The 15,170-nt window shown below is 37.6% G+C and overlaps 1 protein-coding gene across 2 annotated transcripts; it reads right to left on the bottom strand.

The window, feature by feature from the left end:
• Nucleotides 1-1,489: 1,489 nt before the first annotated feature.
• ABCB26 (transporter associated with antigen processing protein 1) lies at nt 1,490-13,672 on the bottom strand. 2 transcript variants are annotated; one of them, XM_047326014.2, is made up of 18 exons: nt 13,102-13,672; nt 12,865-12,992; nt 12,478-12,520; nt 12,220-12,264; nt 12,001-12,123; nt 11,813-11,916; nt 11,363-11,417; nt 11,210-11,280; nt 11,018-11,120; nt 10,615-10,825; nt 9,958-10,031; nt 8,782-8,838; nt 8,619-8,693; nt 8,149-8,223; nt 7,796-8,074; nt 7,635-7,696; nt 7,490-7,550; nt 1,490-2,029 (listed from the first exon to the last, which is right to left on the bottom strand). In XM_047326014.2, exons 1-18 carry the CDS (start codon nt 13,630-13,632, stop codon nt 1,949-1,951), a joined length of 2,178 nt encoding a protein of 725 aa, XP_047181970.1. In that variant the 5' UTR covers nt 13,633-13,672; the 3' UTR covers nt 1,490-1,948. The 2 variants fall into 2 exon arrangements, with proteins under 2 accessions (XP_047181970.1, XP_047181971.1); XM_047326015.2 differs by having other exon boundaries at nt 12,854-12,992; nt 13,102-13,285.
• Nucleotides 13,673-15,170: the final 1,498 nt, after the last annotated feature.

Raw genomic sequence — 15,170 nt, forward strand, 5'->3', positions numbered from 1 at the left:
AGTTTGCTGACTTAGCCTTTGCAACATAAAAATCCTTTGCAAAGCAATGAACTTCCTCCACACCCCCTCCGCATAGAGACACATTCATCTCTGCATCCACTTTCTTTCCTCCTTGCCCATTTGCCTCTTTGACTTCATCATTCTCATGGACTTTGCATTCAATGGGGGATAGAGTTATCCTTCTGTTCATCACATCAAGGCCTGCTACTACATTTTTGTGATTGTCTTCTGGTTTGTGTCCTCTAGGAGACCTAATGATGTTTGGTTCCAATGTTACCACCCCATTGTGCTCTTTGGTTTCGGCTTGTTGATGACGTCTACGCTTCAGCTTCTCCACCTTTTTACATGAGATTATGACATACTTGTGGCCAGGCAGTAAATGCTCTTCAGGTCTTAGCACTGAGTGATCAGGAGCAGTGAAGACTTGTGTTCTTGCAACACACATCCCGGGATATTTAGTCATCAACATAGATGCTGGAAATGCATGATGATATATCTCTTGTTGTCCACCCTGATGAACTGTCCTCACATATGGATCCTTTGTTTGCAAACCAACCTCAAGGAATGTCTTGGTGCCTCTCACTTTGTTCTTTGTTGGATTTTTATCAGTGTTCTCCACTAGGCCTAATGAGTGCACAACACGCTTCAGCATAGCGTGGTCCAACTGAAAGTTATGCAGTCAAAATGTTTCATCCTCGCACAGTAGGTGGAACTATATTATGGCTTGGATGAATGAGAATAAGTGAAATACTATTGGCGATTTTTGTTTCTTATGGCCGGCTGTGTATTATTACTTGATATTTTCACATGAGAGTGATGAAAACGAGGCTTTGCATGTTCGAAATTAACTCCGTGACTTGATGCTGCACTAGGCACATTCTTGTATTAGGAACTTCCTGCTGAAAACCTGGCTACCTCGACATTTTCTCATGACATAATAGTCTGAGGAAGCAACATTTGAAAATAAATAAAATAATCTGTGGGAAAGACGATGCCGAGTTTGTTTAAGGTTGTACCACATATAAGAAATCACCAAGCTGTTGAACTCGTCGTGTGTGTGTAGTAATTTTTGTTGCTTTCTCCACAGGAGACATGGTTTCGACATAAGAAAAAACATTGAATAAGCCACAGTTCAAGCATCTGAAAGGTTTTTGATCCTCCAAAAATATTCATTATCCACGTGTGAAGTAAAAAGGAAAAGAAAGTATACTTTTGGAAGTGTCACTAGGAAGTAGGAAATATTGATGAAAACATAAATAACACAAATCTAGTCAGAATATTAAGCTATGGTTCTTCAAATAAATCAAAATATATTGAAGACGTAACCCTGTTTATACAGAAGACAGGAATATTGCATGTATGCACTATATAAACCAACACAAATGAGAAAAGAATATTCATACTTATCAATATGCATTAAGGCATTTTATATATTTATTGACGATGTATAGGTGATTGTATAAAGCTAAAATTTGTTGCCAATAATCTCTTAACATGAAAAGTTCTCCATTTTTTGAAAGCTCAAATTTTATAGATTTCAATATTATGAGTACAAAGTGTCATGAAACAGGGGCAGGTGGTATTTTAAATAAAACATCATCAAGAGTTAAAATTTAAACTACATGTATAAAATGAACAATCTATATGGTTATTGGCAGTATCATCTGACGCTTCTCAGCATCTTGACTATGAATACGGCCAGTAACTTAGTTACGTTTGCTTTTGAATCTGCCTTGGAACCTGATAGAGTGAAATCTTTCTGAAGCCGCTATGCATTTTAAATCAAAACTTCTGTGCAGCTTCCCTCTTTGCTGAACTTTTCCAATTTTCTTGTATGGTACTATAAATACATTGATCAGCAACAAGGAAAAAAATAGTTGCTGCCTCACTGTACTGCCTCTAAAATGAAGGCTGATGAAAAATAGAATATCTGCTTTTGAAACCCAAATCATGCCATGGCATCAGCCTGTTTCCTAGTTAACCGTGCATATAAACCATCTCTTAAGAGAAGATCCCTGTGACTTCCAATCTGCATGGACAGATGACAGAGAAAAATAATGCTTCCAATAATAGCAAATAAAGGATTTGAAAAAATAAGCATCAGTTATTATTCAAACATTTGAAGTCCTAACAGTTTCAATAATGCACGGGATGTTAAAGAAGCCTTATTCTAAGAACAATAACGCAATTTACAAAGAGAAGCCTTACCCAAACACACTCTCCTCCAAGAACTGTTATTCCTTTTAACAAGAATAATAGGAGATGAAAAAGGACTCTTGCAGGTAACTAAGATATGGAACAGACTGTTTGTGATCAATCAACTTCATACTATACACTTCAACAATTGCAATAGTGGCAACCATGAGCCGACAAAGGAGGGTGTTTCACCTCACTTTTTAATGTAACAAATTTGTAATTATGTAAGAATTTTAAGTGAAAGCCTCACAGTTTGCCACGTAAAGTTCAATAGTCTTTAACCAATTAGCTCCCAAGATAAGTTTTCCTCCTGAAATTTGAAGTAAATAGAAAGACAATTGAAAAATATTCCCGTGCTTGGATCACCAATTTCTAAACTAAGCCCTCTCCAGTCAGGTAGTTTCCATTACCCACCATCACTTTAAACATGGGAGTTGGCTCTATCAGAAGCTTAAAAAATTTTGCCACATGAGGTTGCAAAAAAATATTAGAGCTACCTCCAATTAAGACAGTAACAAGTAGTAGCTTATCAATGTAAGCCACAGTACCCACAGCGGTGCCACCCTTCAGTTCCAGATCATTGACCGACCAATGATGGTCATCCAACACAGATCCATAATCATGAACAAATTGGTCGAGAAATCAGGTGATGTATCATTATTATAATCCTCTAATTTCAAAAACATTTACTGTTGATTGGGACACTTCAGATAAAAAGCAAATTTCACATCCCAAAAGTAACAATCCTTTCTCTCTATGCATTTGCATCTTAGCAGGAGGACTAACTTTTTTCACATTAGCATTTCTTAACGGTTGTTCAATACGAGTAGGTAACAAGGGTAGTAACGTTGATTTAACAACTTGATTGGACTGATTCCGGGAAGGAGTATAAGACAGAGATGATACTGGGGAATAACATCGAATAGGTTTAACAGCAGGCGTATGTCTATCCTTGTATAATTTTCTTAAAGCCATTGCTCTCAATATTGAAGGCCACTCAAAAAGCAATTTTACGAGGCCTCATCCGTCAACCTATTTGATCTATTTAGCTAATGACATGAATTTAAGATAATACTCAGAGATCTCACCAGTTTGTAGTAGTTTAAACAACTTAGTCATCAGGCAATTATTGTAAGAGGGTCCAAACTGAGATTCCAAAGCTCACATTAACTTCGTCCACGAACAAACTACAAGGAGTCATTAGAGCATCTAAAACCAAGGCACAATGTCCTTCTCAAAATGAATAGCAACAATGTCCTTCTCAAAATGAATAGCTACAATGTCCACTCTCTCATCATTGGGTGTATGTTGTGAATCAAAAACTTCTCTACCTTGAAAATCCACTCTAGTGCCGAAGATTGTCCATCAAAATGAGGAAATCCCAATATCTTTTACATAATAATTTGTCGAAGGCCATCATGGAAATGAGACTGAGTTCGAGATTTAAGAAGGATGTCTAAGGATCTCTAGAATAGGTCAATACAAGCTTGAGCTTTAGCTTGAACTTGGGCATGGTTTTATTGTTCATGATCACAAGGTTTGAAGAGATCCATCAATTTATGGAGTTCTTCACTGTGACCGCACAATACATTCTGCAATGCTTTTAATCTCATGTTCTCAGCCATGGTGTTAATGAAGGCACCAATGAAAGACTATCACAATTTATAAAAGTGGAACCATCTGTCATGGTTGCCACATGAGGAAGAGGAGGACGTGGCACTAGAGGAGGAGGACGTGGCACTAGAGGAGGAGGACGAGGAGGTCGGGGACGCCCTCAATGCACAAACTGTAAAAGGATGGGTCATACTCAAGAGAATTGCTACTCCTTACATGGTTTCCCTTCCAAAACCTCCAATATTTCGAAGACTGAAACTTCCACTTCGAAAACTGAAACCTCCACCTCTATGTTTTCTGAGGATGAATATCAAGAGTATTTAAGGTTAAAGTCTAACAGCTTGGCACAACCATCTCAATCTCCCAATACATCAACAGCCTGCGTTTCTCAATCTATGGAATGTCAAAATTCATAGGTAATTGACTCAGGTGCTTCTGATCACATTTCTGGTAATACCTCTTTGTTCTCATCTATTTCCTTTCGAGAAAAACCTCATTTCATAACTCTTGCAAATGAATCTAAAACTTCTTCCAAAGGAGTCGGTCATGTTTCTTTGTCTCCCTCCCTCAATCTCAACTCAGTCCTTTTTGTCCCTAATTGTCCTTTTAATTTAATTTCCTTAAGCCAGTTGACTAAAATGTTAAATTGTTCAATAACCTTTGATCATAAATCTTTTGTTATACAGGAGCGTGGTTCGGGGAGACAGATTGGAGAAGGATATGAAGCTGGCGGATTATACCATTTTGGATCTCGTCCAAGGGTGTCCTGTGTTGCTGCTCCTAATCCTAAAGTGCTACATGATCGACTTGGCCATCCTCATTTGTCCAAATTAAAAAAATTGTGTCCTGAACTTAGTGGTATCCAAACCTTAGAATGTGAGTCATGTCAATTAGGAAAACATGTTAGATCTTCCTTTCCTAAAAGGTCTCAATCAATATGTAATTCTAGTTTTTCCATCATCCATTCTGATATATGGGGACCTAGTCGTATCTCCTCCTTTGGTTTTAGATATTTTGTTACCTTTATTGATGAATATTCAAGATGTACTTGGAGATCTTATGAAAAATCGTTCTGAATTGTTAGCTATCTTTACATCCTTTTTGAATGAAATCAAGAATCAATTTGGTCAAGTAATCAAAATATTAAGAAGTGATAATGCAAAAGAGTATTTCTCATCCTCCTTTTCTGCCATCTTGAGTTCCCATGGTATCTTACATCAGTCTACTTGTCCTCATACACCACAGCAAAATGGTATAGCAGAACGAAAAAATAGACACTTGGTTGAAACTGCTCGTACCCTTTTGCTTGGTGCCCATATTCCTGTCCATCACTGGGGGATGCTATCTTAACTGCATGTTATCTTATTAATAGGATGCCCTCCTCCTCTCTTGATAATAAAGTCCCTTTCTCCATTTTGTTTCCTAATGATCCTCTCTTTCATACATCTCCCCGAGTGTTTGGCTGTGTATGTTTTGTTCATGACATGTCTCCAGGTCTAGACAAACTCTCCGCTCGCGCTCTCAAATGTGTCTTCTTAGGCTATTCTCGACTTCAAAAAGGATATCGGTGTTACTCTCCTGAAACTAAGAAGTATTACATGTCTGCCAATGTCACATTCTTTGAACAAACTCCTTACTTCTCTCCATCTATTCAGGATGTTTCTATCCTCCAGCAGGTCCTTCCTATTCCAATGGCTGAGTCAAATAGCTCCACTGTCTCTGTCATTCCAAGTCTTGATCACAATCCTTCTACACCTGTTTCTCCACATACTGAGATCATCCCACACAGGGCCCCGATGGATAGTCCACCTCCCCAAGACAATGGTGAATCTCCTACTTCAGATTCTTCTCCCTCGCGGTGCAAATGATTCAGCATGGCCTATTGCCCTCAGAAAAGGTACTCGTTCCACTCGGAACCCTCATCCCATTTATAATTTTCTAAGCTATCATCGATTGTCGCCCTCCTATTTTTCTCTTTTATCCTCAGTGTCCTCTGTTGTTATACCCAAGAATGTGAAAGAAGCACTTGATCATCCTGGATGGCGACAAGCTATGATTGCAGAAATGCAGGCTCTTGACCACAGTAATACTTGGGAGCTGGTGCCCCTTCCCCCAGGAAAAAAGGCGGTTGGTTGTCGATGGGTGTATGCAGTTAAAGTTGGCCCTGATGTTGAAATTGATCGGCTCAAAGCTCGGCTTGTTGCAAAAAGTTACACTCAGGTTTATGGTCTTGATTATTGTGACACTTTCTCTCCTGTCGCCAAGACGACTACTATTCGTCTCTTCTTTGCCATGGCAGCCATTCGTCACTGGCCACTTCATCAATTGGATATCAAGAATGCCTTCCTACACGGTGATCTTGAGAAAGAAGTTTATATGGAGCAACCTCCTGGGTTTGTTGCTCAGGGGGAGTCTGGTATGGTATGCAAATTGCATCGTTCTCTATATGGCCTCAAGCAATCCCCACGTGCTTGGTTTGGAAAGTTTAGCTCCATTGTTCAAAAATTTGGGCTAAAACGCAGTGAAGCAGACCAATCAGTTTTTTATTGTCATTCTTCTCTCGGGAAATGTGTTTACTTAATAGTATATGTTGATGATATTGTCATTACAGGAAATGATGCTGTTGGAATATCTCAACTAAAAGAGTACTTGTGTAGACATTTTCAAACCAAGGATCTTGGAAGTCTCAAATACTTCTTAGGCATTGAAGTAGCGCAATCAAAAGATGGAGTTGTAATCTCCCAAAGGAAGTATGCTCTTGATATATTACAAGAACCAGGCTCTGATACCATGTTAGAAAGTGGATTTTAAGCCTAACTCAACCCCACAAAACCGGCTTGTAAGGTGAGGTTTGCACCTCACTTATATATTATAATTTGGCCTTATCTCTAGTTGATGTGGGACTTCCAACACAAAACATGTATATTAATAAACCAAATGAGTTAAACTAGTGAATAAGGGGTACTCATACGTATTGTTGTAATGGTTTATGCGAGCGGTTTTGCTGCATATGGGATTGAGGAACGCTGCATCTCAATCCTATTATTCAAACGCCAATGTTATGTTCCAGCAATTTCTGTTATTGGCCTCATGCTTTTCCTTTGACCACTCTGATTCGGATCATATGGCACTAGACTCCTTCACGTAACTACTTTCCTTCTAAATCCATCTCAGTATTTTCTTTTAATTCCATATTTTCTGAATTGTCTTTCCTTCTAAACCCAGCTTAGTATTTTCCTTCAATAAGACATTTTATGAATTGCTATTTTGCCCATACGTTACATTCTACTCTAAGTTCAGTGAGGGTAACAACTTCACGTGAGTTTTATCTTGCATAGTATTATACAAAAAAAGAGTTCATCCAATGGAGGAGGTTCCGTTCTGATCAAGTGGAGGCTAGGAAGGGTAGAAAAACGGTCTTGTCCCTTTAAATGGTCTTTTTCCAATCTTGGCAACAACCTTTCTGACAAACAATGGCTCAGCCTAAGCTAAAAAGAAGTATGGGAACAATTACTGCTTCATGGTCCTAGCCTACAATATCCATCACAATCTTGCACAAGAGTTTGAGGAATCAAATTCATAATCACAGTACATGTATAACCTTCCAAACCTAACCTTTTGTATGATTTCCAATGTTAGAAATTTTAGAGCATTCAAAATGAAACAATAGTTTACCAACCTCAACAATTTGACCACCATCCATCACCACAATCCTGTCAGCTGCTTGTATGGTAGAAAGCCTGTAAGGCAGCTCATACACTTCAAAACTAATAGTCGGAACACCACTTAATTCAGTTCATTGACACTGACAAGAAAATTATCACCTGTGTGCGATGACTATGACACTTCTGGTTGCAGAATCACTTCTCACAGACCGAAGAACACCCTACATATTATGGAAACTCAAGTATCAGTATCTTTGCAATCTTTCTCACAGTTAAATATTTAGCATGCAATCTGGCTTCTAGTAATTTCAGTGGCCCACCTTGACATTATGCTCACTTTCAGCATCAAGTGCACTGGTGGCTTCATCAAGGATCAATATTTTTGGGTCCCTAAGAAGGGCCCTAGCAATAGCAATTCGCTGCTTTTGTCCTCCACTTAACAGATCATCATCAACAAGTGTCCCATAACCATTGGGAAGTGCTGAGATAAAGTCATGGGCATAGGCTTGCTTTGCAGCCCATTCAATATCCTCCTGCTTTACATCTCTACATCCATATCTAATGTTTGAACTAATATCCATCCGGAAGAGTTTGGGTTCCTGTACAAACAAATTTTTGGTAAGAGAAAAGAAATATATATTCGCTGAATTTTATCTATGCTGGAAACATAAACCTGGCCCACAAATCCAATTCTCTCTCTCCACCACATGATGTCCAAGTCTTGAATAGGGATGTCATCTACCAAAATCTGCAACAAAACTGTGTCATGAATCATGATTATATTAAAGGAACGTACTATCTGTTCTAAAAACATTGTCAGGCAGACTAACCGGTAATAGGTGCTACATATATAATATAATTCCATGAAAGAAATCTCTAGTCAATATCCGTTCTCAGAAAGCAGGAAATGAAAAACCAGTAGCTCTCTCAAAACTTCTTGTTCCAAGTCTAGAGATTAATCCAATTATGTCATGTGAATTATTAAACTGAAGAGATGGTCATCTTACTAGGGCAGAAAGGGAATTTCCTTTTAGCCAATTGAATAGAGGTAGAAAAAGCAAAAATAGTCCCTCTTCTCTTCCAATAATTTTTTAAGCCAACCATACAAGTCCACTCAAATGTAATGAGATAAACTAACTCTACCTGACCATTCGTAGGCTCATAGAGACGGAGCAAAAGATTCACCAATGTGCTTTTTCCACTACCACTAAGTCCAACCTATGACACAAGTCAAAGGAAACGGCAGATTATCTCATCCATAGTGCATGGAAAGAATGAATTGAAGAGATGAGATGTGGTTTCTTACTATTGCAACCACCTCACCAGGATGGACAGCAAAGCTAACATGTTGCACTACAGATACCTGTTACAATATCTGCCATTACTTAAGCCAGTATACCTAACAAATAACATTGACAATCTTAATTCCATATAGATGCACAATCAGATTGAATACACTGGGTAACCTGCTAATTGAGAAAGCTAGATAGTCATATCCATCATATAACATGAGAAATTGCGTTGAAGTTGCATGCATGCACAAGGTGTGTAGTGCAGTGGGGAAGAATGATAGACTTCTTTTGTCAAGAAGTCAATCACACGTAACAACCCACACACCAACACCATCAAGAAATGAAAGAATGCCTATTATTGATGAAAGAATGAACAATGTACAATCTCAACCTCCTAGAAGGTTCTCTCCCTCCACTGGAATAGATGTCCAGTCTATACCTAACAGTATACAAAAAGAATACCCCCCTGTACAACCCATTCCCCTATTTATACAACCCCATTTCCCTCTTTATTACTGACTAACCGACAGCTCCGCTTTTTCCTCCTACTAATTATTACTGTTAGAATAATTACTGTTACATATCATCATTAAGGCTAGTCTGCTAGACCAGTAATGAGTGGTACCTAGTTCTGTGCCCAGAGGTCTAGTGTAGACTCTTGGTGTTCCATGTACTCTTGATTTTTCAATATATATATAGAAGATAATGAGAGGGATCTGTTAAGCCCTCAAGAATATATTTTTACAGTTCTTAATCTCAAGTATTACTAACTGATCAACCGCACCTCCTTTTCTCCACTCATTTATTCTTTCTTCTTTCATATACTCTAAGTATTCTATCAAAGAATCATATAAACACACTAGAATCCAACCCCCCAGAGCCCTCCCGCTCAAAATATTATTTTTAAAATTCAATCAGCACATTCTTCTATTGAACATGCATTTTCCTAAATGTAAGACACTATACAACTTCACTGCATACATGCACAATTCCCAGTCATATACTACTATAAAGAGAACAATTTATGCACCCACTTTGTTTTGGGGAGGGGAGTGCCTAAAATCTCAGTAATGAACTTTTCTATTCCTATTGTAGCAAGATTCATCCTTCTGCGAAGTAACCGAGGAACACAGATGGAATCAAATAGCTACAATTCTAAAAAAGTGAAGGTGTGAGAAATAAAGGTCTACCGTTGGCCTCGAAGGATAGTGAAAAGATACATTTAGAAACTCAATACACCCCATTAACCTCTGCAACTTTATACCTGAAACAAAAGTTACACCCAAACTTCAATATAGTAAAATTAAAACAAACAAAAGTTATGCGGGAATTCATTATGTTTCACTTTCTCTAGTTATTTATTCATCAATGTAATGTTGTTGGTAGAGGAATAACAATAGATGCACATGCTGTAGTTGAATAATAAATTGGGAGCGGCACATGACATAACTGCAGGACACTTCATTTGATGACCCAGTCAGTTCACTACAGGTGTAGCTAGTTTTTCTTAAAACAAAAAACCTATATTGCTTATGACGACCACCAGTGTCAAGCAAGTATCTACAGTTTTAAAACAATTACAGTTGGTATAAGTGTGAGCATCCTTATTCCTCACAAGTAAACTACAAAGTTTACTTATTGCATAGTTTGATAAAATAATAATTTATCCCTTACAATTCTAGGGAAAATATCAATGCTCAATGTACAAGTAGAATAAGAATTGAAAATGCAGGGACTAGGCAGTCCCTGGATAGGTGATGACTTGAAAAGATTAAAAAAAAAGCACGAAAAGGACTTAAGTTAATATGAAGGTGTTCATTCAAATAAATGAGTCTAAAAGAACTTGCCTTTTTCTGTGAATTGGCTGCTAGGGGAGAGATCCATTAAATGGAATACTTTTTCACTAGCCCCAACTGATTGCATCAAATTGGATATATTGTCTCCCACCCACCAGGTAGAGTAGATTAACCATTCACTGTATAGAATAAACTTGGTAAGTTTCTCAGCTGTGATATGACCCCCTAGAATAGACATTCCTCCAAATAGCACAGCAATAACCTATAAGATTTTATGTTTCAATAAAAGAACAAGTCAATTATAAAGGTTTAACTAAACTTCAAAAAGTTTATTGATTACTAATTCAACAAGCTTTCTTCCAACAATAAGATTACATACAGGGTTAAAAGGAAAAAAAATGAAATAAATAAATAAAATGGATAAATATATGATTTTAGAAAACCTTAGCTATACCTGAGTTGAATGATAAAGGATATTAAAGTTAAAATTCCAAACTCCATAAGCAGCACTTTGTCGCAAGCTGATGTCAGCTAATTTCCCTAGCCACCAATTATACCTGTAGATAGAAATGGACAGCATGTGTTATGGCAGAGAAATAACAGGAATACAAAATAATAAACGACAAAATTGTAGTAGGATCATCACCTTCCATATTCTTCTTCTTCTGTTCCATAAACTCGTACAGTTCTAATAAGAGAGAATGTCTCTTGAGCTACCTATGAGAAAATTTGTTACTAAGATTGCATTTAGGAAACATAAAGGAAAATATAGTATAATATAAGATATCTTATTCTATACATCATTTGCCGAAGCAGTGACTTCTTGGATCAACCTTGCTGCCTTTTTCTGGTAACTACACAAAAAAATATGCGCAAATCAATACCATTAGGATAAAGGAGACACAAGGAGAGCGGTAGAAGCCTTGAAGGGAACTTAAAAGCATTGATATTTCGTTTTTACAAATATATAAATATCTCAAATTCTCAATAACACCATTGTAGCAGATTTTGGAAAGAAGGCAGAGCCCTTTAGCTTTTACAGAGACATATTTCTTGAGATGAGAATTATTTAGAGTCTACCAATTGATTTAATTAAGAAAAATTCAACATGACTAGCATTGATCCACATTCTGGTTGATATTTTCATCACCAGACATGCCTGAACTAGTCAATGGCAGGAACTACAAATGCAAAATAAAATTTGTGTTTTTGAAAGGATGAATTTGAAGAAAATAAACCATAAGTTTACCTTCCATAGCGTAACATGACTGCTGCTAATATGGAGCAAATCACCAATGTACATAAACCAAGTGGCCAAGATAAAATCAACAAGTAGATTAATGAACCTCCACCCTAACAAGATGAGAAAAAACAATTAAAGCTTCTAATATGTGAGATGAATTTTACTTGCATTACGTCTATCAAAACTAAATCAACCTGAAGAAAGTTGCGCAATATCAAGTTAAGATCATTTCCAATAACTCTTGACACTTGTTGACAATCAGCCCCAAGCCTACTTGTCAAATCACCTACCGTTTCATTGTCAAAAAACGATATGTCCTACAATAAGTACACTGCTGAATGAGTTAAATCATACACCAAACAAAGGAAATAAATGAATGCAGCAAGAGAATCAGTTACTGAGAGCAGGCAAACCTGCAGTAGAAGAGAAGAGTATAGCGTTTCTCTCATCCTCTTAACCTGCACATATTTCCAAAGTTTGAAAGGTCACTTACACTCAAGAGTTGAAGAAAACACAAAGTCAAAGTATCGGGAACGGGGAGGCTACAACATGGCCACTGCTGAAGCACATGATCTTAATTCGATAACTGCAGTTCTTATTCCATTATGCTCTAAAGGATTTTACATGGACCACAGAATCCCCATCCCCAAATATCAGACAGATAAACTCACCAGAATCATGTTTGCAATGCCAAAACAGCAACCTCGTATCCCACTGAAGCACAGGAAAATGTTTGTTACGAATACTCAAATCTCACCGGTAACAAAAAGTTTCAAATGACACAGAACTGAGGGCATCATTGAACGCAAAAAAAAAAAAAAAGTTCAATTTTAATAACATACTATACAAGTTATAACTACTAGCTTCTCGGTAAACCGTGAAAAGCGACTTTATGATTGGTCTCAATAACGATAAAAGGATTAAAGAGCAAATCCATTGCGTTTTCTTATGGAAGGTTCTTTCAGCACCATCAATTAAGACTCACAAATGAAAGAAAAGAAAAAAATCATATCACTTTCAGCAAGTAGAAGGGAGATTCGACCATACAAGATTTTGACCTGCATATTCCCGAAGTCACGCACAACAGAACCAACAAGCGTACATTCCGATGAAAAACAGCAAGGTCCGCACTTTGTGCCGAGAAAATGGACGCCGTCAAGAAATGCGGAATAGAAATCTCCGAAACCTGAAACCCACGTAGAAAAAACTCACAACTTTGACCCCACCTTGGAACCACACAAAATGGGCACAGACCGAATAAAAATAAACCAGCAAAGAAAAAAAAAGCTACTCACAGCAGCAACAATGAGAGCAGAGAAAGCAGCGATGATCACCCATCTGTCACGCGCGACAAGCTCCCACATTTTGCCTAGCGCGCGCCACACGGTCACCGGCTGCGCCACCAGCTGAACGTCAACGTCGTCAGAGAAGTCCCACCACCGCCCGCCGGGAAGTATCAACGGTAAAAAGTCGAGCCATTTGCGAATCCTCTGAAGTAACTCGCCGGCGTGGACTTGTTCTGTGGAAGCTTCGGGATTGTTAAGAATGGGGACTCCGTTGATGGAGGCGCACTTGAGAGGCGATGATGCTAGAATGCGCCGGGGAAGAAGAATTGGCCCTGCAATGAGAGGGAAGCGCTTCTGAGAAGGTGCGATTAGAAGGTGGTGGTTGTTGTTGTTGTAGTGGTGGTGAAGGATTGGAGGAAGTGAAGATGGTGGTGTGCGAGCGAGTAGAAGAGGCATGGTGGTGAAGCGCGTGGGAAGAGGAAGATGGGGTTGGGATAACGGTGGGAGCTTGAGAGGAGTGTGTATATTGCTGTGGACCATAAGTATGGAGAACAAAGAAGAGGGAAATCAAATGGTTAAGGTTGCTTCAGCTTCTGTCTTGAATATACTTGTTGTTCCTTAGCTTCACCACAAACGCACGCCACCAAACGACGTCGTTTATCCTCGTCATTTTTTTAAACACGTGCAAAATTATTATTATTATTTTTATTTAGATTGAACTGCAAGAAATTCGTCAAAGAAGTGTCCACAAATGTTTTTGCCTTTTTCTTGGATTTATAAAATTACTTGTGTTAATGAGGCGTGCAGAATTCCAAACTTGTGGGAGTGACCATTTTGAACTCAACAAGATCTTCTTCTCTGAGTGGATTACAATTCTTTTTATTTCCTTCTTTCTCCATCTTTTCTTTTAAATTTTATATTGATTAATTAAATTTCAAATTAGTGAAAATTTTAAATGAACCTTTATTAATATTAAATTTTTATGATGTAAGTAACATTCCAATCATTACACTAATATTCCAATTATTACACTTAACCAACAAATAATAAGGTTTTTATATTAAGAAGAGAATAGTGAAATTAATCTTTCTATTTTATATCTTAACACTCCTATGGTCACACATAATCTATAATCTGTAAAAGAGAAAACAAATACACAAAGATAAAAACACAACAAAGTAAGCTAATATCAAAAGAATAAAACATGAAATTCATAAATTAGCATATATTATATTTCACTTTCAAACTAAGCACAACACAACATATCTTAAAAATATAGACTCAAACATCCGGATACATATATTGTCGAGTTATGGTACGTTATGCACTTGTGATGGTTTCTACTACTCTACAGAACCATTGTCAATAAGTTTCATCATATCACATACAAGGTTAGTCCATTAAATGTCTTAGGTAAAGGTAAAAGTCATAAATTATGACCTACTACTACTCTTACCACATGTCTCACCATTTTATACTTGAGAATTGATGACTATTAGAGTGTTAGGATATCCCCCAGAGTTCCTATAATAATACATACATTACTTGAAACAACCATTAAGATTTTCCATTTAAAAACTCTTTTTAAACCATACTTAAACACATACATAACCTCATGTATAAACCATCATATAATTCAATAGATATTACTAAACATTACATAAGAAACAAAACAAAAGTAAACAAAAACCTAAACCTAAATACAAGGCATTTAGTGCCAGAATCATGGCGCTCAACGCCAGACCATGCTCGCCCAATGAGCTCACCCAATGCCCAACGAGAGCGCAAACAGAGAGTTATTTAAGCCCAGCGAGAACTCTCACTCAGTCCCTGAAACATGCAACCATTATTCACTGTTAACTCATCTAGCGACACAAGACTCGCCCAATGCCTAAAAACCCTTTGTAAAAAACTGCTTAACACCAAAATGGAGCGCTTAGCGCCCTGGAGCACAATGGCTCACTGTTTTGGCAACATTGTCACATGGTCGCTCAACGTCATATCGGATTACAAAAACTTGTTGTTCTAATTTATATGCACTTTATACCTATCCAAATGACCAAATTGACTTCTCTAAC

Source organism: Vigna umbellata, chromosome 9 (assembly GCF_029865625.1).
Source record: "Vigna umbellata cultivar VRB3 chromosome 9, Vumbellata_1.0, whole genome shotgun sequence".
In the NCBI taxonomy this organism is placed as follows: Eukaryota; Viridiplantae; Streptophyta; class Magnoliopsida; order Fabales; family Fabaceae; genus Vigna; species Vigna umbellata.